Source organism: Perognathus longimembris, chromosome 2, assembly GCF_023159225.1.
Source record: "Perognathus longimembris pacificus isolate PPM17 chromosome 2, ASM2315922v1, whole genome shotgun sequence".
Taxonomy (NCBI): Eukaryota; Metazoa; Chordata; class Mammalia; order Rodentia; family Heteromyidae; genus Perognathus; species Perognathus longimembris.
Genome location: NC_063162.1, coordinates 135,847,161 through 135,871,541, shown reverse-complemented (window position 1 = coordinate 135,871,541; position 24,381 = coordinate 135,847,161). Strand labels below are relative to the sequence as shown.

Sequence of the window (24,381 nt, the reverse complement as noted above, 5' to 3'; positions counted from 1 at the left end):
AAATTGGAGGCATGCATAAAATCTTTGCTGCGATACTGTGAAATGCTATTCAAGTGGCAAACTGGACTGGACCGCCAAAGACCTAGTTCCTACCTGCTCTGCCACTTGATGGTGTATGGTCCAATTAATTACATGAACTTCGCGGGGCATTTATATTCATTTACCTCATTTTGACTCTATCCCAACCTTCTAAGCTAAGCAATGTTAACCCCTTTTTACAGATGAGAAGACTAGAGCTCAGAGAGGTTTTGTAATTTGCCAAATTTACAATTAATAGTTTTAGGGAGCTTGGTGATCTTGACCACTCTCTCGGTTATATGTCTGATGGGCAAATTATTTCTGCCTGTTTTACGCTGTAAAAAGGAAAGGGCTAGACCAGATGATCCCCACACCTGACATTTCCAGGTTTATTCTGGTAATCGCTGCTCAGATACAATCGGACGAGGATGATGGGAACTGGCTGGGTGAGGTTGTGAGGGAGTGATAATTTCGTCGTCGCTCTTTTTAGAAGAGGAAGAAGGGACCCAAATATTTATATTCCTAGCTGGATCTTGGGGGCGGGTCCATTCTAACAACCCCCTTCGGACAGTCCCCACCTGAGTCCTGTTTCACTTAAACCTTACAGGCAAAGGACCCGATGCCTGCGGAAGATACTCCCCCAAACGGCTGGCCTGAACCCAGGCCAGGGAACCGCCTCCCCCCTCGTTCCTCCCCGCCCCTTGCAGGCAGCTTGGAGTGGAAGGACGGCTACCCGCTGGCGGACCCTTCCAGGCCGTCCCTCAGCCTCTCTAGAGCGCTAGTCCCATCTGTAAATCGAGGTCCGCATTCCTGTTGGGGGGGGGGGGTGCTGCAGAGAACAAGTGACATAAAGATTTGCAAAGTATCACCGGGCATGCTCGCTCCTGCGCTACGTCTCCGTGCTGAGGGGACAGGGAGGCCAGAGGACTAGGAACCTCCCCAGCCCCCCACCCCTCGGTGGCGGCAGCCGTGTGGAGAGGGGTCAGGGCGGAGGGACGCACTGAGGCTGACTCGGGTGCTAGCGGTTTCACGGCCAAGGCCGAATCACCTCCACCCTGCTTCCCGCCCTAGGGCGTCTCCCGGCCCCCAAACGAGCCCTCGGGACTCCTCACCTCCGACTCCCGCCGCTGGTTGCGGAACGCTTCCCGGCCCTTGGGCACCGCCGGCTTCCCTTTGCCGTTGCTGCCGTTGCCGCCGTTGCCGCCGTTGCCATTGGCTGGTGGGCTCCCTGCCCCGGAGGCCCCGGACACCGCAGGGTCCTCCATGCGGCTAGTCAGCGGCTACCCCTCAACCGCTCTGCCTGCCCGAGGCGACCCCGCCACCGCGCGCTCCTGGCACCAGGCTCCGCCCTCCAGTCTCTATTGGCTGCGACCCCTCCCCTTGGCCCCGCCCCATGCCGTGATTGGCTGCTTGACCGGCCGGAGTGGGACTCGCAGTGGTGGGGGCTCTTTCAAGGAGTATTTCCCCCTTCCCGACTTTATTTGTTATTTATTTTTTATTTGTGCGTCTTTGGTGCTAGTGCTGGTGGTCTCCTTGGTTGGTTCACCTCCTGAACTCACCTTGAGTGCAGGCAGGTTCTCTGCTCGCTCCGCGCGTCTCGGCACTCATCCTCTTCCCCAAATCGACCTCCTTCCCAACCTCCCCACCCCCCACCCCCCCGCCGCCCCAGGCTCTCCGCCGTCGCCTCCTGTTCTCCTGCAGTCTGCATTTGTCCTTTGCTATGGACTCTGGCCGTCTAACCCTAAAATGATGCACAAATCTCACATCCGGCTAAATCTCAGGGGAGAAATGGCACAGCTCGGTAGCCAGGGCCACAGCTAGAAATGCGGGGCTCGCTGTCTCTGGGCTGGTCCGGAGTCCCGGACTGGGAGTTTAGGGGTAGGGCTTGGGGCTGGGGATGGTTTTTGAGTCACAGATGCCCTTGAGGGCTGCTCTTGGTCATCCGTCCTTTTCTGTGGTATCATCTGTACCGACACGGGCACTTGGCCCGGGTTGTGAATTGACGGCAAGACCTTCTCCCCTCCCCCCAGCCCTTTCCTTCTTTCCTTTCTTTTAAATTCCTTCCCAATAGCTCAGTGTTGGTGGGGGAGGGGAGAGCGATTGAAAAAAAAATTAACCAAATTTAGTTAGAAGGCAAGTGCAGCAAAATGGGCAGATCTGGATGAAGGGAATGGATGGAACCAACTCACTCAGTTACTTTAGGAAGAAGGTTGGGCGTTTTAACCATGTTGTGTACTTTCCAGATACATCACGTCTCTCCCTGACAGGTAATCTTCACGAATCTGTTATTAATGATAAGGAAACTGGGACTCACAGAAAACTCCTTGTACTTCCCAAGGTACACCGTGTCTTGTCACACTGAGGCGGGATGCTATTCTGTGAAGGAAATTTGTGTTCTCTTGGTTGGCCACTGTCCTTCTTTAAAGATTCTAGTTAGCTATTACCCTCTACTCCAAAAAGCATTAAAATTTAAATTTAAATTGTTATCATAGGGGCTGGGGATATAGCCTAGTGGCAAGAGTGCCTGCCTCGGATACACGAGGCCCTAGGTTCGATTCCCCAGCACCACATATACAGAAAACGGCCAGAAGCGGCGCTGTGGCTCAAGTGGCAGAGTGCTAGCCTTGAGCGGGAAGAAGCCAGGGACAGTGCTCAGGCCCTGAGTCCAAGGCCCAGGACTGGCCAAAAAAAAAAAAAAAATTGTTATCATAAAGGTGATGTACAGAGGTGTATGGTTATGTAAGTGGGGGTCAAGAGTACATTCTTTTTGGGCAACGTCACTCCTTTGCTCCAAAAACATTTTTTTTTCCAGTCCTGGGGCTTGAACTCAGGGCCTGAGCACTGTCCATGGCTTCTTTTTGTCCAAGGCTAGCATTCTACCACTTGAGCCACAGCGACACTTCCGGCTTTTTCTATATATGTGGTGCTGAGGAATCGAACCCAGGGCTTTATGTATATGAGGCAAGCACTTTACCACTAGGCCATATTCCTGGACCCCCAAATACAATTTTAAAAAAGTTTTAACAAGGATTTTAGTATAACAGAGAAAGGAGAAACATGTTCTCTTCATGTAGGAAATGGGATTTAAAGACCTCCCCCCCCCCCCCAGCTTTCTTTTTGATGGTGTCAAGCCAACTTTGCTGAGAACCAAAAATCTTAGCATTTCCCATGTTCCCGAAAGGTCCAAAGGAATGATTCATTTTCCTATATCTTAGGAACAATTCCAGGCCTCCTTCCTCCTGCCACTTCCTTTTCATTTTTTTTCTTTCTTTCTTCCTTTCTTCCCTTCTTCCTTTTGAGACAAATTTTTCACTATGTAATACAGGTTAGCCTTGTACTCTCAGTTCTTTTATATCAACCTTTCTAGTGCTGGGAGTACAAGTGTGCATCACCTCACCTGGTATCCAATCCTTTTTGTGCCATTCTCTCTCTTCCTTCTGGTTGGCAGATGACATATGAAGGCAGGCTTGAAAGCACTTTTGGGGAATTTCTGGGTTCCTTTTTTTCCAGACTAGATGTCTCAAACATCTACTTTCTGACACCACTCATCTTTCTTATTTTCACCTCTTCCCTAGGGCCAAGTTTATATTCTCCCTTCACTCCCCTCATTTGGGGTCCCAAGGTTTGAACTCAGAGCTTTACACTTGTTTGGCTTTCTTGCTTGCTCAGCTTCAGCCCAGCCCCACAACTTCAGCCCAGCTTTTTTCTAGTTATACTGGAGATAGAGTCTTTTCTTTTCTTTTTTTGCTCAAGGCTAGCACTCTACTACTTGAGCCACAGCGCCACTTCTGGCTTTTTCTATATATGTGGTGCTGAGGAATCGAACCTAGGGCTTCATGTACACAAGGTGAACATTTTACCACTAGGCCATATTCCCAGCCCTGATGGAGTCTTTTCTGCCCTGGCTGGATTTGAACCATAATTCTCTAGGTGTCAGCCTTGAGTAGCTAGGATTACAGGTATGAGCCTGTATGACATGTTTGTTGTGTTTCACACAGGATTTCATGCTATATTATTGATATTTGGGGCTGGAAAATTATTATGGGGACTGCAATTGTAGGATGTTTAGGAGAATCCCTGGTCTCTCCTCCCCTTAGTTATGATAACCAAAAAATGTCCAGATATTGCAAAAAAAAAAGTTCCCTGGGGAGCAAAATCTCCAACTCAGAATCCATGTTTAGAGAACAAAACTGATGTGAATTTCCAAGAAAGTTCTTGGCTTAAGGCCTAAGTGATTTGATTTTGGAATATCTTTTTGAGGGTATAATTTGTTAAACTCTTAAAAACCTCTACTTTGCATTAAAATTCACAACCCACGCCTAGCTCATCACTTAGTGCGATCAACCTGCCACAACCAGCCCATTGGGTTTCTTACTAAAAAAGAATTCATTGTCTACTTTTCTTCTCAATACCTTTCTCCTTAAGCAGTGACTTTTTTTTTTTTTTTGCCAGTCCTGGGGCTTGGACTCAGGGCCTGAGCACTGTCCCTGGTTTTTTTTTCTCAAGGTTAATTCTCTACCACTTGAGTCACAGCGCCACTTCTGTTTTTTTCTGTTTATGTGGCACTGAGGAATTGAACCCAGGGCTTCATGCATGCTAGGCAAGCACTCTACCACTATGCACATTTGCAGCCCCCCTAAGCAGTGAAAATGTGGGGACTGACAACCCCACAACTTGTTCTTGGCTGAAATCCCTACTGTGGTCAGTTTTGAGGTTTTGTTCCTTTTTGACTATCCTTAGGATGAAGGACAGAGACTGATCTACTGGAAGTGGGACTGAAGACAGCATCCAGGACTCCTCTGGCCTCTATCTAAAGCTAACTGCTGAGTTTAAGGTTCCCTTTGCCCTTACTTTTAGAGATGGATTTGAAAAATTGGCGTGGAGATTGCAAAGATCAACAGTTAAAACCTCAGCCCATGATCTTTCCCATACCATTTGGAATGGAAGACAGTAAAGATCAGACATCTGTCTACTCAAATAGGCCCAAATGTTCAGAACTTGTAAAGAAGAAGATGTCTGGGTTGGGGGTTGGGACTGGGGACACTCAGTAACAAGAAACTGAGAACTGCAAATGCTGAAATGACAGATCATGGAATTAGCACTTCTAAAAATTTCTTTTAGCTTATTTGCCAACAAGGGGGTGATAATTTGTTGACACATTATTGATTAGAGGCAACCATGAGTATACCTGGGAATTAAGTACTCAGGGATGTAGGTCTATGTTTTTGTTTTGCATAGATGGGTCCGGAAGTGAGTTACTTTAAAACCAACAATACAGGGCTGGGGATATGGCCTAGTGGCAAGAGAGTTTGCCTCGGATACATGAGGCCCTGGGTTCGATTCCCCAGCACCACATATACAGAAAACGGCCAGAAGTGGCACTGTGGCTCAAGTGGCAGAGTGCTAGCCTTGAGCAAAAGAAAGCCAGGGACAGTGCCCAGGTCCTGAGTCCAAGGCCCAGGACTGGCCAAAAAAACCCAACAATACAAATGTCCCCTGTTCCAAATTTCAGGTTTTATTCCCAACAGGGTGCTGGCAGAGGGCTGGAGGTATAACCAGGGTCACACATACCCCTAAACACTTTAATCCCCCGATGGCAAATAACAAGCAGTGCCTGGCACTGACACAGCTTATAAAGAAGATGAAGTCTTACTTTGTTTTTGAGGCTATTTAGCAGTTAGGACAATATAGTAGAAAAAGGATAGAACACCACCTTTCTCCATAAAGGGCATGAGTGGGTGTAATAATGCAATGTAGGATACAGTTCCCTACATGGAACTGATGTTTATGCAGAAAGTAAGCAGTGTGTGCCTGTCTCTGTAAGTAGCACTATTTTTTTTTATACAATAGGCCATTTAATCTTTACCCTAGGAGATAAGCATTATCAATTTCACAGAAAAAAAAACCCAAAACTGAGGCTCTGATTGGTTATATAATTTGGTCAAGTTACACAACTTGTAAATGGCAAAGCTGGGTTCAAACTCAAGCATTAGCTGAATTCAGTCTAAACTTCCCTATGGCTCTTAGTTCAAATAAGCACAAGTCAAAATGGCAGATGAGTCTGATAGGGAAGAAAACATCGCATGTACAGGATGTAGAGCTAAACAAGATGATCATCAGGCTGGGAATGTGGCTTAGCGGTAAGAGTGCTTGCTTAGCATGCATGAAGACCTGGGTTTGATTCCTCAACACCACATAACCAGAAAAAGCTAGAAGTGGTGCTATGGCTTAAGAGGTAGAGTGCTAACCTTGAGCAAAAACAAGCCAGGGACAGTGCGCCGGCCCTGAATCCAAGAACCAGGACTGGCAAAAACAAAAAACAAAGATGATCATCTAAAAGCTTTGCAGACCTGGTTACTCTTACTGGTAGATGAGAAAGAGCAGGCAATTAGATTCATCTACCAGTTACTGATTTAGTCAGGTAACCTGACTTACAAATCTCTGCCTGAATCATCTTCCCTTTGAATCAATGTAGGCAGATCCTGAATGTCTGGGCCCTTTGGTCCCAAACCATGATGATGCTGACCTTCCCGGGCCCTCCAGTTAAGGACTGCACACAGAGGGTATGAGGGACTTACAGCCATGCATTAGTTTCTGTACCTTGAGCCACCACTCTCAACTCCTCAGGGTAGTGGTTCTAACACCATGTTCTTTACATCTGGAGCTGCGTGTGTGTCCAGGTGGGATGTGGGCAGAAGGTACAAGGTATTTAACTTGTAGAGTGGCCTAGCAAGGAATGAAAGTCTTAAGGCAATTGTCACTCAATGGTTACAGGCCTACAGGTGAGAGCTTCAGCATTTCACAACTTCTTAGAGACCTCTCATGTATGAATTCCTAACTGACAGAAGCAAGGAATACTCTCAGAACAAGGATCCATTTTAAGAATATTTTATTTATCTTTTGAGATTACATAGTCATTATTGCTGATCTAATACAATCACTTAGACATAAAGATTTCCAAGAGCTTCTCAGAAATGGTGATACTTAGAGGTTCTGTTCCTTTCAGTAAGATGACAGTGAGAACTAGATGATTATTTATATATCTATGTATATATATATGTATATATAGTTTAGGACTTGTCCACATATAATTTGCTGGTGTTGCCTATTTTCTTTCCATAGTTTTCCTTTATAAAAAAAGCTTAATGCAACAATTCATTTTGATTTTTTAAAGGAACCATGACAAAGTTAATTTTGAGAAAACCACAGGAGCAGCAATTTCAGATCTGTTCAGAGAAAAGCTAAGCAGCAAAAAAGCTTTGCAGGAGTGTATGGCCATAGGGAGCCGTGCTCATATGGGAGGGTAGGATGGGGAGGTAGCAGGACAGAGGGAAACTAGATTCATTTTTGTGGTACTGGGGTATGAACTCAGAACTTTGTCATTTGACCCACATTCTCAGCCTTTGCTTTTGCCTTAGGCATTTTCCAGGTAAGGTTTTATGCTTTTTGCCTGGGCTGGCCTCAGCTTGTGATCCTCCTATCTATGTTTCCTGTGAAACTGAGACTATACCCAAGAACTACCATGGTCAGCTTGTTTGTTGAGATGAAACTTTGCTAATATGGCTCTTCTTACAAGGATCTGAGATCTAGGTGTATTTTTAAAGAAGAAAAAGCAAACCAAATATTTCCATTAAAAGGCAAAAATACATTGTAACTAGCACAAATTCACTGTAGGTAAAATGGTAAGTATTCCCACAGGCCAGGGCCACATTCAAAGAGATAATTAGCCTTCTTTTCCATGCCTTCTAATAGTTAGGAAGGTGAAAGGTTGGGGAAAGGAAGGCAATTGCTCTGATTCCAAGGATAGAAGAGTAATGATAAAATTCCAACAATAAAATTAAATAGGAGAGCCTGACCTCCTCCTCCTTCATGGTTGATGACACAAGGTCCCCAAAGAAAAGAGGAAGAGAAGGAATCTGAAACTCAGAGGCAGCTACTTCATTATAGGCAGCAACACTGGTGACCTAACTTAGAAAACTGTGTGTCTCCTTTCCTATTTGGAGGGACAGTGTGTTGCCTGTAACAATTAGCTCTCAGTAAATTCTATATAGCCAAGCTTTGCAGAGATGTAGCAGGTTATGAGTTCTGGTCTAAGAACAAAATAGACTAGGGTCTAGATATCAGCTTCATGGAAACTGTTCTGGATACAAGACGGGTACAAAGATCCAAAGCTTTTCCTAAAGAGACCCAATTATTTAATACAAAAAAAAATCAGAATTGGGCAGGCAAAAGAACTGGGTAGCCTTGTGGGTTTTTCACCATTTATGGCCTTCCTCATAAGAAAGAGTACAGCCATATGTGCCCTTCTCTAGTACTGCTGCAGCATAGTGCCTCGAGCCCGATTCTTAGGGGATGAGCCTGTATCCTATTTAATGAGCTAAACAACTGTTTACCCAAGCCCACTTCCCTAGCTCCGGAAGTAAGGACACTTCCAGACTATCTAAGGGGTCTATGTGAAGATGGGGAGATGAAAGGGTGGAGAAAGGGGAGGATTCAAATGGGAAGGCTAGAGTGATTCTGGGTGGTCTGGTATTTTCTTGACACACCACAGTGTGTACTTTGAAGCAGACTAGTGTAAGAAAAAAGGGACACAACATGAGACTAACATAGGGGTGGCTGGAGAAAGAGAGACTCATTCAAGATTCCTAGGGTCATTCCAGGTTTTAATTCTTAGAACCAACTGATCTGGTTTCATTCCAATGGAAAACTTAAAGCAAGTAAGTCAATTTCCAAAGGAATCCCAACTCTTGAGTGGGACATAAATTACATGTTGCTCATATTACTAATTTTAAAAATAATTTTGGAATTAAGAAACTATCTCTGCAACAGAATTCTTTTTTTTTTGGCCAGTCCTGGGCCTTGGACTCAGGGCCTGAGCACTGTCAGTGGCTTCCTTTTGCTCAAGGCTAGCACTCTGCCACTTGAGCCACAGCGCCACTTCTGGCCATTTTCTGTATATGTGGTGCTGGGGAATTGAACCCAGGGCATCATGTATACGAGGCAAGCTCTCTTGCCACTAGGCCATATCCCCAGCCCCAGCAACCGAATTCTTAAATGGAAGAAGTAAGATCCTGAAGATGCTAGCAGAGAGGGACTACAGAGTGGGTTGCAGATCTTACTTTCAACCATGGCAAGGGCCAAAGAATGAATGTCTGATGTGGTTCAAACTAGTCAAATAGCTTTGATCTGCATTCTGATTAAAATGTCATCTTTTTACCTCTTAGCCAGCCAAGTACAAAGTCTTTACTGGGCAACAAATGTACCTGCTTCTTTCAGGTGCCCAGCTGTGTACCTGAAAGGCCAGTGCCATTTTCAAAGTCTTAATCTTGCAAATCCCTGGCAAAGTATGCTTTTTCCAGCCCAGTTTCAGAAGCAGTTTTAGGCAATAACAGCAAGTTTCAGGAAGAAGTGTTCCACAACAAACCTTCCTTTTCTGAGTCAGTGCCAGTCTGGAGTGGGCTTCCTGAGCAGAGCTTGGTGGGTTAGAAAGACAGCAAAACAAACATCTGATAAACAGCGGAGCTGGTGAGATTGTAGAGGCACACCCCCTCTTGGAGCCAGAAGCATTAAAATGGACTTAGAGTCAAGAAGAAAAGAGTCCTGGCTAAGGAAGGAGACCCCAGTAGGCACAGGCAACAGGCACAACTAAGTTCTTGTGTGGCTTGCAAGGCCTTAACACTCCTTTTTGTTTTCCAGTATACTAGCCTTTTTGTAAAGAAGGCAGTGACAGTGTGGCCAAGGCTGGGAACCCAGGCCTTGTTAATTCAGTGGCTCCCAAAAGGCCTCACCTGGGGGGAAATGTTCAAAGCTGAGAAAGGCAGCTGCTGAATTTATTCCAGAAAACCTCAAGGAACAAGGAGTCTGGAATCCCTGAACTCCTGAGCCTGGATGAGAGAAACAGCTATTGCTGAGGAGTCCATCAATAGGCAATGATGTGAATGGATGCACTAGGCATGGCTACCCGATTGCTTCCCTTCCTCAGCCTGTCTTCTGCGGTTCTCATGGCCCTCAAACAGTAACCACACTCTGGGCCAAGGCTACAGGCACAGGATTCTAGATTTTAATAAATAAATAACCTAACACACAGGGTGAGCACGGCGGGCAGCTCTGATTGGAGAAGCAGCTTGCTGGGTTCTTTCTTAGATAGTAGTGGAGAAAAGGCTTGGAGTTCTATTCCTTAAAACGTCTTCTGGCTTGAGTTACAGGAATTTAATACCTGGAAAGAAAAAGAAAGATGAGACTGATGCTATCAGCTAGTAAGAATGCTGAAACCTGAAGAGCCTATCTAAAGACAGACAGGGAAGCAGGGGCTTTCCTATATGAGAATAGATACATGGGGTTCTTTTTCATATCAGAGAAAAGGCCAGTGTATTTTCGTGGAGGAAGGGGAACATTAATGTTATATAGAAGATCTCCAAGAGTCCTTTGAGGGTGTCAAAAAGGGGAGTGGGGTTTGGGGGAGATTCAAACACCAATTTGTGTACAGGAAGCTCTTCACTACCCAAGTTTCCCTGAGTTCTAGGGACCCAGGCACCTGTAGTAATTAGGCTTGAAGGGCCCATTCTTGTTGAGTCCCAGATACTTCGCCTGTTCATCTGTCAGCTCTGTCAGGTGGGCATCAAAGGTTGGTAGGTGTAGGCTCGCCACATACTCATCTGGAACAGACCATAAAAGCCCGAGTGTAAGCACTTATGCCACTCTCTGGTTGTCCTCCCAAGTGAGGCCTTAAAAAGATGGAATATGTGTTCTAATTCCTGGAGTTGAGTAAAAAATGCTTGACTTTTACTCATGGGTTCCCAATTCTTATTTTCAAATAGAATTTTCTTGCTATGAGTAAGGTATTGTACAGAGGGGTTACCATTTCTTAAGTCAGGTAATGAATACAATTCTTTTTTTTTTTTTTTTTGACAATGTCATCCCTTCCTTCACTTTCCCCCCGTTTCCCCTTCCTAGCCCTGCCCACAAGTTATATAGGTCATTTTCCAAATAGTGTATACTGAATAACATACAATTGCCTTTGGTCACCCTCCCTCCCTCCCTTCTATGCCTGTTGTCCCCTAAAAAACAAACACAACAGCAGGACACTGGTGGCTCACGCCTGTAATCCAAGCTACTGAGGAGGCTGAGATCTGAATATCGCAGTTCAAAGTCAGCCCACGCAGGAAAGTCTGTGAGACTCTCACCTTCAATTAACCACCAGAAAACCAGAAGTGGAGTGGTGGCTTAAAGAGGTAGAGTACTAGCCTTGAGCAAAGGGAGCTCAGGGACAGTGCCCAGGTCCTGAGTTCAAGCCCCATAACTGACAAAAAACAAAACAAAACAAAACAACAACAAAAAACAGAAAGAAAACCATCACCTCCACCAACAATAACAACAAAAAAAACCCCCATGTTATGGGCCCCAAATTCTAAGGAAGGGTTGCCTGCAGCTACAAGTTCAGTGCCTAGTGCTTTGGTTACTCTTTCAGCCTTGAACCTTCCTTCTCAGAAAGGTAAGAGATGAAAGAAGACCTTAGGATCTAAAAGAAAGAATGGGTAAGTTCCAACTTTAGTTTTGCCTTGTACTATATACTATACTTTGAGTCACTCAGAAAAATTAATCCCTGGAGAAACTAAAAAAATATATAAGAAGAAAATTGTACTGTTTGTTTTGCATTCGGTAGTCTTATTTCCTTTTGTTTTTTGCTTTTTCTTTTCTTTTGTTTTTGTCCATTGTGGAGCCGGAACTCTGGGCCCAAGCGCTGTCCCTGAGCTCTTCAGCTCAAGGCTAGTGCTCTACTTCTTTGAGCCACAGCACCACTTCCTATTTTTATTATCTAAATACACTGCACTTGTTCATAATTTTATATCACTTCCTATGAATCTGTATTTCCAATTTCATTACATCAGTCTATAAATCAATTTCATTATATCAACCTATAGAATACTCTGTTATATAACCTTCCAATTTGCTGGGGATATGGCCTAGTGGCAAGAGCGCTTGCCTCGTATACATGAGGCCCTGGGTTCAATTCCCCAGCACCACATATACAGAAAATGGCCAGAAGTGGCGCTGTGGCTCAAGCGGCAGAGTGCTAGCCTTGAGCAAAAAGAAGCCAGGGACAGTGCTCAGGCCCTGAGTCCAAGCCCCAGGACTGGCCAAAAAAAAAAAAATAATAACCTTCCAATTTGTCCGTTAAAGAGAAAACATATTATGCCAGGTACCAGTGGTCCATGTCTATAATCCTAGCTACCCAGGAGGCTGAGTTCAAAGTCAGTCCAGCCAGGAAAGACTCTTATCTCTGATTAATCGCCAAAGAAGCTGGAAGTGGAGCTGTGTGGCTCAAGTGGTAGAGCCCTATCGTTAAGCAAAAAAAAGTTCAGGGATAGTGACCTGATTTCAAGCTTCAGGGTTGCATGCACACACACAAGATATATACAGAGAGAGAGAGGAGGGAGAGAGGGAGAAAGGCAGAGAAGGAGAGGGAGGAGAGAAAACATAACTTCCAACCACTGCTGAAATAAAATCACAAGCTCATTTCTTGTTCTTTGTTGGAGGAGCTTATACAAGCACTGTGTCATTCAGCTGCTTAGGCAGGCTCTTTAAGAGCAGTTAATGTTTCTCTTATTTCAAATGCCAGCACAACTAAACTATTAACAGGAGCTACTCAGATCCTTTTTTCTGAAGCAGTGGGGTAACAATATTAGGTATACCATAAAAGGTGGGGCTATTTAAACCAGAATAAGTCAAGTGTCACAAAGAAGAAGATCATTCCTCTGTTTTGGAGGAATGTTTCTTTTTCACCTCTGAAATCCCCCTAATGCAAGACACTTTAAGAGAGAAAATCCCATTACATTCAGGAGCATGTCAGACATAGGGGTATATGTCTCTAATTCCAGCACTCGTAGGCTGAGGCAGGAAGACAAAGTTTGAGGTTAGCCTGGGCTACACAGTAAGACTGTCTCAAAAATTAAGATAAAATGAAATAAAAACAAGAAACATTTCACAGGAACATAAGCTAATTCAGCAAAATGTCAGAACCTGGCTAGGGCAAACCCATGTAGAAAATCCAACAAATCAACTAGAAATAGAACCTACTTTATAAGATAAGGCTCTCTTTTTCTATTTCTAAGAAGTGAATGATCTCCAGCTTCCTTTAGCCTGACTATAAACTACTTTGGTAAGAATGGAGAAGGAAGAATATGGGCTTACCCATTTTCTTGGGCAACAGGTAAACATCCTGCTTATAGCGACCCTCAGGAGCATTGTAAAGTTCTATCAAGGCGAGAGCCTAGAAAAGCAAAGACATGGATGCTGATACACCATTCACAGCCGCCCTACCCCACGCCAAGGGGCACCTGGCGGGTAAGGACCCTGGCAAGAACACTCTGGAATGCTTACCTGAGTAGTAGCAGTGATTGAGAGCACAAATGTAGGCACTGTGGAGCAGCTTAGGTTCAGCAGACGGCCCTAGTGATCAAAGGTCAAGATACAAAAGGGTCAGGAAAATGGCTGGATTTGGGGGAATGAGTTAGACCATGGTTGCCATTTTCGAAACCACCAGCAAGCAACATTGCTGGACAAGTGCAGATGTTCAATAAATATGACTTATTAATATTTATTACTTTTTTTGTGCCCCTCCTGAGGCTTGAACTCATGGTTTGGGCACTATCCCGGACCTGAGCCTTCTTGCTCAAGGTTGGCACTTTACCACTTGAGCCACAGATTCTCTTCCAGCTAGCTTTCTGGTGATTAATTGGAGATAAGAGGCTTATCAACTTTGCTGCCCAAGGCTCACTTTGCACCTCAGTCCTCAGATCTCAGCCTCCTGGGTCGCTAGGATTACAGGTGTGGGTCATCATGAGCTCACAGCTTATTTTATTCTTCTAAATAAAAAGAATTTGTCTAAAGTTTATTTTTAACTAATACATGAAAACAAAAATTGTGTCACATTTCAATGCATGCTGAGGCAGGAAGACCATAAGTTTTAGGCCAGCCTGGGCTATACAGCAAGATTGTCTTAGAAAAGAAAGCAAAGCAAAAACTAGAACAGAGTAAAGCCATTAGCACAACCATGTTCATAGCAGCACTATTCACCTAGGCAAGGTGTGGAATCAGCCCAGATATCCCTCAATGAACAGTTCAAGAAAATGTGGTATAACATACATCTGTATCTTACAGTCCTACTAACTCAGGAGGCTGTGATGTAAGGATTGTGGTTGGAAGTCAGCCTGAACAGGAAAGTCAGTGAGACTCTTCTCTCTAATTAACCTCCAAAAAGCCAGAAGTGGAGCTGTGATTTAAGGTAGTAGCCTTGAGTCAAAAAGCTTAGTCATGGCAGCCAGGCCTTGGGCTTTGAGTTCAAGCCCCAGGATTGGTAACAAAGAAGAAGGGAGGAAGGGAGAAAGGAAGGACAACATGGTATATATAAACAGTGGAATTTTATTCATTCATTAGAAAGAATGATAATGTATCCTTTGCAAAGAAATGGAAGGACATGGGAAAAATGATGTTAAGTGAAGTTACTCACGCTCAGAAAGACAAATGTTGCATGTTTTCTCTGTTACGTGAAAAGCTAGGAATTAGTATATAAATATTTAGGTAAATACCTAATGGATGGTATGCAAGTGTATAACAAATGTATTAACAGAAATATGATAGAGTCGGGGAGAACTCAAACACTGTAATTCCTTAGAAAGGAAAAATCATACTCCAACAAAACAAACACCAGGGAACAGGTACTTGAAAGCAGTAGGGAAGGGTCAAGGGGAGGGGTAGATGAAGGGGTGGAGAAGTAGGGAGAATGCTATCCAAATTCAATGTATACCCTACAAAATTAAGAAAAGAGAAGGAGTGGGTTGGGAGAGATGGGTGAGAAGGCTAAAAGGGGTGACAGTGATCAAGATTCACTTCACTCATAAATTGCTTTGCTGAATGGCAACTACTTTGTACAATCACAAAGATAATTGAGTATTTTAAAAAATATAGTAAAAACAAACATCTGTTTCCTCCAATATTTGTTATTTCTTTATTCAAAATTTGGAACATAATCATTATCTATAGTCACTGTACTGTGCAATAATATACCCAAATTTCTTGTTCCTGAGTAACTGTACCTTAGTATCCACTGATGAATCTCTTGCACTCCTCTTCTTTACCCCACCGATCTTGGCCTCTAGTGAACACCACTGATTTCACTCTCAACTTTCATGAGGTCGATTTTTTTTAGATTCCACATAAAAGTAACACAGTTCTTGACTTTTTGTGCCTGGCTTAATTTCACTTAACATAATGATCTCCAGTTCTATCCATGTTGTTGCAAATGAAAGCATTTCATTTTTGGTGGCTAATACTCTGTTGTGTATGTGTACCACATGCATTTATCAGCTTAAGCTGGTTGCTGCTTAAATTGGTTCCATTTTTTGGCTATTGTGAATAGCACTGCAATGAACAAGGGAATGAAAATAATTTTTCCAATACTGATTTTATTTCCTTTGGATATATACTCACAAGTAGGAATGCTGATCACATGGCAGTTCTTTTGAATTTTTTTTTTTTTTTTGGCCAGTCCTGGGCTTGGACTCAGGGCCTGAGCACTGTCCCTGGCTTCTTTTTTGCTCAAAAATAGCACTCTGCCACTTGAGCCACAGTGCCCCTTCTGGCCATTTTCTGTATATGTGGTGCTGGGGAATTGAACCCAGGGGCCTCATGTATATGAGGCAAGCGCTCTTGCCACTAGGCCATATCCCCAGCCCCCGGCTATACTAATTTAAATCCCACCAATGATACAAGGGTTCTCTGTCCTTTACATCCTTAACAGTTCTTGTTATCTTTTGTCTTTTCCTTTCCTTTTGTCTAGGCCCCAGACCAGGACTTGAACTTGGTACTCATTGACTAGCAGTCTACCAATGGAGCCATGCTCTCAACCCATCTTTTGTCTTTTTGATAGTAACCATACTTACTAGAATGAGGTGATATCTCATTGTGGTTTAAATTTACATTCCCTTGATAATTAGTGATGTTGAATATTTTTCTCACCTACCAACTGGCCATTTGTATGTCTTCTTTAGAATTAACTAACCTTTATGTGAAACTATTGAAATTACTGGGAAAATCTGATGAAGGTACCAGCTAAATTATTTTTGCAATTATCTAACAAAGGAATATAGTCACATAATACTAAAGCTAAGATGATAATAAGGAAATATATATTTCTCTTGAACTTTCCCATCTTCCTTCTCAGGCTTGACATTCAATTGCAAGACTGTTCTATACAATGATCTATCAAGTCCAGGGGCAATCTCTCCAGGTTGAAAAGGGAGAGATGTATGGATTTAGAAGTGTGACAATTTCCATGCTTCTTCTTCAGACTGGTTCTCCACAGTTCTAGGGCGCCCTTGAATTCTGAGTGCAGACGAGGTAAAACTTGTCCCCATATTACCCTTTTCTATTTTGTTTCCTGGGAAGCCTGACCACCATTTTTACTCAACCATAGAGCCAAAAAACATCTTGGTGCTTACTTTTGTCATTATAATTGCTAAGTGAAACCTCCCAGGGCAGCTAAAAATGTTGCCAGTCAGATGACATCAAAGCTCTTACAGTAATGCACATTCAACTACTTGCCCATCCCCTTTCATACACACTCCTTTCTTGTGAAGAAATAATTTACTGCTTACAGATGTTCTGAGGCATTTGAGATGGTGAGATAAGTGAGGAAGAATGAAGAAACAGTGGGAACATATAACCCTGACTTCACAGGAATCCTTAGGTAAAGAAAGGGCATTGTTTACAGTTTCACATTCAAGGTTTTTTGGTTTTGTTTCTGTTTTTTTTTTTTTTTGTTGTTGTTGTTGTTTTGGGGGGCGATGTTCCTGGAGCTTAAACTCAGGACTTGGGCGCTGTTCTGGAGCTTCTTTTATGCCTCTAGTGTTCTACCACTTCTAGAGTTCCACTTCCAGCTTTTTTGGGGGTAATTTATCGGAGACAAAGAGTCTCAGGGACTTTTCCTGCCTGGGCTGGCTTCAAACTGCAAGCCACTAGTGCCCAGCTAACATTCAGTTTTTTAATATAAAAAAGAAAACTGACTGAAAATTGAAACCCAGGTGAAGTATTATTATTATTATTGCCATTGTTATTTTGGAACCTTGCCCTCAGTTCATGGCAAGAACAAGGAACATTATAGTAGTAAGGAATGCAAGACTGGGGAAGAGACAATTTCAAGATAAGAAAAGGGTCAGGGCTGGGAATGTGGCCTAGTGGTAAAGTGCTTGCCTAGCACACATGAAGCCCTGGGTTTGATTCCTCAGCACCACATGAACAGAAAAAGCCAGAAGTGGTGCTGTGGCTCAAGTGGTAGAGTGCTAGCCTTGAGTAAAACAAGCTCAAGGACAGTGTCCAGGCCCCGAGTCCCAAGCTCCAGGACTGACAAAAAAGAAGAGAAAAGAAAAGGGTCAAATACTGACATAGACAGCTACAAGGAATGCAAGTCTACAATAAGCATGAGCTAGAAGAAGCCAGGATGGGCACTATTAAGTAACCAATGTATACTACATATCTGGCTCAATTCATGGGTGTGGGTATGCAGTAACAAGGACTCTACCAGCAAACATGTGGCTTTCCCAGAGCTTTCTTAAGATAGGTCTGAGTTACAGAGTACCTACTTTATGCTTACTGATTAAATCATCCCACAAATGACATTATCTCTTTGTAAGCATGGCTCAAAATGGTACTGGTTTTATCTGTTAATTCTTTCTACAGTAATAAGTCATTATCTGATTCAACCTGAAGAGTGACATAGAGAGACAGGATAATTGGTGAAAAGTGGGGAACAAAAATAGTTTCTTAATTGCTGAATGAAACAACCTTTCACAATTAGAAATAAAATCCATGGGTAAGCAGTTAAAAGTTGTACTTATGAGTAGCACTTGAAAGAATAAGAGAACATGAGGAGAAGAGGAGCTGGATGCTATGGTTTGTTCTGTGTGAGGTAGAAGGAGTGTCTCTGGCCAGGCTTAGTCTTACCTCTGCCAACAGTACTATCCTTTTGCCATCAGGCCATATCACATGGTCAACTTGGGATCTCACTCGCTCCCAGGTCAGTTCTGGTGTCCGCAGACTTGCCTGGAACACATATAGCAAGAACATCATTAACATGGCATGTTCCAAAAGGGGGGGGGCAGAAAGATGTTGAAGGGAGCCATTTCAAATAGCAAGTTGAAAGGTGCAACCAACATGCCAGATGGAGAATACCTGTCCTGAGTTGGTTAGGACTGTTCCATTTCAGGGGATTTAATCTTAGGCTCAGCCAGGGAGGGATCACTCAGGATGACATTCCACAACATATACTGTACGCCCACTTTCTGCTGAGCACAGTAAAAGGTGCTATGAGAAATACAAAAGAAACCAAAGGCATGGTTTCTGCTTTCAAAAGGCTCACACTTTAGTTGGGGACACAAAACAATACATATGTGAGAGAAAATTACTTACAAAGCAACATGCAACCAGTGCAAAGTAATGTAGTGCAAACTGAGTATGTAAGTGCTAAAGAGACACAGAAAACGGAATCAGAGCTGAGTGAGATTAGCTGGAGAAGGCTGCATGTCCTAAAACCCAGCATGCTGGGGCCCAAGGTCTGCCCGCAGGTCCCAATGTTCCACGTGCCACCTTCTCAATAATGTGGTTCGCCCTAAAGTTACTGAAGCTTCGTGACCTAAGTGCAAACGTGAGGTAACCTTGAAAGGAATGCTTAATGAGAGAATAAAGCTCCCAACAGCTCACCCTCCTTCATTTCTGTATATTGTACATTCACAGGACAAGAGAAAAAAACGTTAAGTTTATTAACAGCAGTAATCAAATAACAGTCACAGAGTACAGACAATGATTTCCTCTCCTTCCAATAGGCTATGCCTGTCATATTCCACTGGTTATGTGATTAAAACGTAAAGAAATCTACTAGTTTTTTAAAAAAAATACAGAAATACTTTCAGCATATAAAATCATTACATACCACAGTCTAGGCATCATACTAAAGGATAAGACTGTGGATTCCTCTATTAGAATATGGTCAATTTATGGGAAGGAACAGAATCTTCTTTTCCTTTTTGTACCCTCAACTTCTATCTAAACATACAATGGGGTACTCAATTAATGTTTAGAAATTCATATTCCCCAAGAAAGTAACTATGAGTGTAAAGACAGACATATAATTATACATCAGTGTATTCAGAACTGTGTTCATAGTCTGGACCATTTTTAGGTTGTGTAGATAAGAAACAAATTTTGTTTCTTTTGTTTTGTTTTTGGTTATGGTACTTTGTTTTGTTTTGCCAGTCCTGGGGCTTGAACTCAGGGTCTGAGCACTGTCTCTGGCTTCTTTTGCTCAAGGCTAGCAACAATGCCACTTCTGGCTTTTTCTATATATGTGGTGCTGAGGAATCAAACCCAGGGCTTCATGTATGCCAGGTGAGCACTTTCCCACTAGACCATATTCCTAGCCCTGGTTACTGTACTTTGAACTCACAGCCTCATTCCTGCTAGACAGGCAGAACCCTGCCTCTACTTTCTTGTACTGGATATCTTAAAGATAGGGTCTCACTTCAACTTGTACATGTACCTAGGCCATCTACCTATTTTAGGCTTTCTGCTGTAGAAAGGATTACAGGCATAAGCCACCAGACTCAGCTAACATTTCTTTTATAAATTTGTTCAATCTTTCAAGAGAACTACTGGCAGTAGCTAGTAAATTTTCTTAGTGGGCTGGGTGCCAGTGGTTCACACCTGCAATCCTATCTTCTCAGGAAGGCTGAGATCTGAGGATCATGGTTTGAAGCCAGCCCAGGTAGGAAAGTCCATAAGACTCCCATTTAGGGGCTGGGATGTAGCTCAGTGGCAAAGTGTTTACCTAGCAAGTGCAACGTCCTGGGTTCGATCCCCAGTACCAAAAAAAGAAAAGACAAAAAACAAAAAAGACTCCCATTTCCAATTAACTAACAAGAAGGCAGATATGGAACTGAGGCTCAAGTGGTAGAGTGCTAGCCTTGAGGAAGAAGAGATCAGGAACAGTGCCGAGGCCCTGAGGAGTTCAAGCTCCAGGACTGGCACTCCCCACCCCCATTTTTTTTTTTTTTAATGAACCTAGTCTTTGACCAATTAATTTCACTTCTAGAACTCCTATAGAAATGCTTGTTAATGGTCAGAAATGTAAATCCTCATAAATGTTCACTATAGCACTATTTTGAATAGCAAAAACATAATTTGATAAGGAAATGGTATATAAATCAGAACAGCTCAACATCATGGATTATTAAGCAACTTTTTTTTTGAACAGGTACTGAGAGTTGAACTCAGGGCCTTATGCTCTTGGCTTGTCTTTTTTGCTCAAGTCTGTTGCTCTACCACTTAAGCCATACTTTCAAGTCTGATTTTTTGGTGATTAACTGGTCTCATGGAGATATTAGCCTCCTGAGAGCTAGGATTATAAGCATGAGCCACTGGCTCCAGACTTACTATGCAACTTTTTAAAAAAGAAGTAGAGTCTTGTGATGTAATTCAGAGGTAAACCACTGACCTAGTACATACAAGGCCCTGGATTTAATCTCCAGCACCACTAAATGAGAGGGTGGAAAAAGCCTTATAAATAAACAGTGAATACAGTTGAAACGGATCTAAGCAAATGGACCATTTAGGGAAGTTAAAGATACAAGGTAAGTCCTTTAGCTTTAGGAAATAGGAGACTGAAGGAAACTGTAACTCTCTGGCAACACTGCAGTTTTGATTGAGCTGGGTCTTCCAACTATTTGAGGTTTTTAATGTTTCGTACCCTTATCTTCCAGAGGACAAGCAATCTTGGTGACTGGGAGCAAAGAGCTGACAACATGGTGATGAATCTCCTGTCTTAGGAGGTAATCCTTGAGAAGAAAGAGATAGTGGAATCAAGAAACATAAGAAAAGATCAATGATGAGTACAGAGAGTTTACCAGTGCTCTGGAAAGGCAGGCAAGAGATCTAGAAGGTCAGTAAGAAAAGAGTTTAAAGAAAAACCTGGTTAACTTATCTCTACTGTCTAGGAACCTCCAATGATCACCTGATTATGAGAAAGAAGTATGTCTTATCCTATGTCTGGCACCTGGGGGCTAGTGGTGTAGCTCAGTGGCAGAACACATGCTTAGCATGCATGAGGTCCTGGCTTTAACCCCTTAGCACCAGTACTACCATGCCAAAAAAAGAATGCTGTGGATTTATAATCACTAAGCATTATACCAGGAAAAGGTTTTCTTATGCAGATTACTGTCCCAAACGAGGTATGCATCCCACTGTAAGTTGGCCAGTTATTAAGCTTGCACAAATTGATCTTATATGAGTTTGAACAGGACACAGTTTTTCAAGGAGAACATCTGTATTTTCATAGAACCAATATCCAAAATCATTCTCTGGCTAAAGAATTTCAAAATACAATGGTTTACTAAAATGAATTGAGGGGCTGGGGATATAGCCTAGTGGCAAGAGTGCCTGCCTCGGATACACGAGGCCCTAGGTTCGATTCCCCAGCACCACATATATACAGAAAACGGTCAGAAGCGGCGCTGTGGCTCAAGTGGCAGAGTACTAGCCTTGAGCGGGAAGAAGCCAGGGACAGTGCTCAGGCCCTGAGTCCAAGGCCCAAGACTGGCCAAAAAAAAAAAAATAAATAAATAAATAAAATGAATTGAGACGCTCATGATCCCACAGGCCTTCTACATAGAAAAGGAAGCATGTAAAAGAGATAAAAGGCACTGAAATTCAGGTCCCCTGGGTATTCACAGTACTAATATTTCTCAGAAAAAAAAATGCAGCTTTCGAAATGGTCAACTCTTTTCATGAACTATTTCTCCTAAATATTAGCAGGGACAGCACCCAGGTCCAGAGTTCAAGCCCCAGGACTTAAAAAAAAAAGTCTAGATAAATACTGAATCTTTTTCCTACATATTATCACTGAGCTAATGTATACTGAAGTTCCTCTCTTTTCCTATACTGTGTATACAGGCCATTTAGCAAATCACTTTGAGAGCCTCTTGATGTTTTTATTCCTGTTTAAGCTCCAGAACTGTTTTCTTTATACAAAAGCCAAACTAATTTTTTTGTCATTCCTGGAGCTTGAACTTTGGGCCTAGGCGCTGTCCTTGAGCCTCTTTGCGTTCAAGGCTAGTGCTTTACCACTTGAGCCACAGTGCCACTTCCAGCCTTTTCTGGAGATGAGAGTGTCATGGACTTTCCTGCCGAGGCAGGCTTTGAACCACGATTCTCAGATCTCAGTCTCCTGAGCAGCTAGGGATTACCCAGCTGTAATTTTTTTTTTTTGCAAACTTTAAGTCAGATATATTTTGTTAGTAGTTTATTCATAACCATCCAATGACTTTATTGCTTCTAAGAACAAAATTTTCAAGACCCCATCATAGCTTGCAAAGCTCCATACAGCTCACCACATCCTTGAGTGGTCCCTATCCTCATTTCCTTAACCATTCTGTTCCTGCCACTATGGCTTCTTTTCTGTTTCTCTTTGTTGTTGTTTTTTTTATTTTGTTTTGCCAGTCCTGGGCCTTGAACTCAGGGCCTGAGCACTGTCCCTGGCTTCTTTTTGCTCAAGGCTAGCACTCTGCCACTTGAGCCACAGCGCCACTTCTGGCCGTTTTCTATATATGTGGTGCTGGGGAATCAAACCTGGGGTTTTATGTATACGAGGCAAGCACTCTTGCCACTAGGCCATATTCCCAGCCCTCTTTTCTGTTTCTCAAATACCTCAAGCAGGTTTCTATCCCAGGGTCTTTTACTCACCATTCTCTGTTGTTGTTGTTTTTTCTCCTTTAAATCTGGTACTGGAATCAAACCCAGGGTCTTGCATATGCTTTTATCACAAAGCCACACCCCAGTTCAACACTCTTTCTGAATAGAATGCTCAGATGGTTTGCTCTTTCGTTACATTCAGGGGTTTTTCCAAATAGTATATCCTCAAAGATACCTTCCTTGACCACTCTTAACTAAAATAGTATCCTCAACATCCTCACCTTGCTTTTATTCTTCAATATAGTACACTGACAATAACTATTTATTATCTGTCTCCCACAATAGAACACAAACTCTGTGGGAGACAGAATGTTGTTCACTACTATTTCTTTTTTTCCTTTTTTTTTTTTTTTTTTTTTGCCAGTCCTGGGACTTGGGACTCAGGGCCTGAGCACTGTCCCTGGCTTCTTTTTGTTCAAGGCGAGGACTCTACCTCTTGAGCCAAAGTGCCACTTCCAGCTTCTTCTGTGTATGTGGTGCTGAGGAATCGAACCCAGGGCTTCATGAATGCTATGTAAGCACTCTACAGTTAGGCCCATACCCAGCCTATCACTACTATTTCTTTAGCCAATTAGTACTTAGCAAGAACAGATCAACAAAACAGTGAAAGAAAACCTGGTTCAATTATTAGTTTGCTATTTCCTTAAGTTTCAGTTGACTTCAACACTGTGAGACTATCACCAAAGACTGAAAATTTAACTTTTCAAAAGCCCTGCATCTCCTTTTAATTTAATTTAACTTAGCCATATACCTCCTGCCATGAAGAATTAAAGAGAAGTGAGAGAGTCCTTGGCTCATGTCTCAGCAGATAGGGGTATCTACCTAGAAATTCCTGAAAAGCTAGGCTTACTATAGCCAGTGTGATCCTTTTAGAATAAGTCATCTTATTAAAGCTAAGAGTTGGGCCTGGAGGTACACATCTATAATCCCAACATTCAGGAGGCTGAGATAGGATATATCTGAGTTCAAGGCTAGCCTGAGCTATACAGCAAGACCCTGTTGCAAAACCAACCAAGTAGCCAGCCAGCCAACCAACCAACCAAAATCAAAGTCAGATTGTTATAAACTTTACAACAGCACCCTGTTTCTCTCAGAATATGATGAAGAGTTCTTCGGGTAGACTGAGAGGTACTACAAGATCTGGCCTATTATCTCTCCGGCCTCATTTTTCATTCTTAGCCCACTAAGCTCATTCACTCCGTGCCAAGTACACAGGGCCTCCTAGTTTTTCCTTAAATAGAACAAGCATATTCCTGCCTTAGGGCATGTGTACTGGCTGTTTCTCTGCTTAAAATGTCCCTTACCTAAAAACCTGCACTGCTAACTCCTCCAAGTTTGCTCAAACATTACCTTCCTAATGAGGCTCCCAGCTTCATCTTTCTATTTAAAATTGTAACCCACTGCTTGGTGCCCTTAATTGAGCTCTACTTTTTCTTTTCTCCATGGTACTTTTACTTTCTAATATACCAAGATTTTTACTTATCTATTATGCTTATTATCTTTTTTTTTTTACTAAAATGTAAACACCATGAAGGCAAGAATCTTTGCCTATTTTGTTTACTGATG

At 42.9% G+C, this 24,381-nt stretch overlaps 2 protein-coding genes across 6 annotated transcripts in view; both read right to left on the bottom strand.

Moving 5' to 3' along the window:
• The window catches only part of Strip2 (striatin interacting protein 2), a 43,671-nt gene extending 42,343 nt beyond the window's left edge, over positions 1 to 1,328 (bottom strand). For both annotated transcript variants that reach the window (XM_048340198.1, XM_048340199.1), the window contains exon 1: positions 1,131 to 1,328. In XM_048340198.1, coding sequence (XP_048196155.1) covers positions 1,131 to 1,283 — 153 coding nt within the window. In that variant the 5' untranslated portion in view covers positions 1,284 to 1,328. The remainder of the gene's footprint in view (positions 1 to 1,130) is intronic.
• An 8,388-nt stretch (positions 1,329 to 9,716) lies between these two features.
• Positions 9,717 to 24,381, bottom strand: part of Ahcyl2 (adenosylhomocysteinase like 2) — a 153,961-nt gene continuing 139,296 nt past the window's right edge. For all 4 annotated transcript variants that reach the window (XM_048340201.1, XM_048340202.1, XM_048340203.1 and 1 more), the window contains exons 13-17: positions 18,019 to 18,117; positions 13,399 to 13,467; positions 13,210 to 13,288; positions 10,553 to 10,673; positions 9,717 to 10,234 (exon numbers count right to left, since the gene is read on the bottom strand). In XM_048340201.1, coding sequence (XP_048196158.1) covers positions 10,228 to 10,234; positions 10,553 to 10,673; positions 13,210 to 13,288; positions 13,399 to 13,467; positions 18,019 to 18,117 — 375 coding nt within the window. In that variant the 3' untranslated portion in view covers positions 9,717 to 10,227. The remainder of the gene's footprint in view (positions 10,235 to 10,552; positions 10,674 to 13,209; positions 13,289 to 13,398; positions 13,468 to 18,018; positions 18,118 to 24,381) is intronic.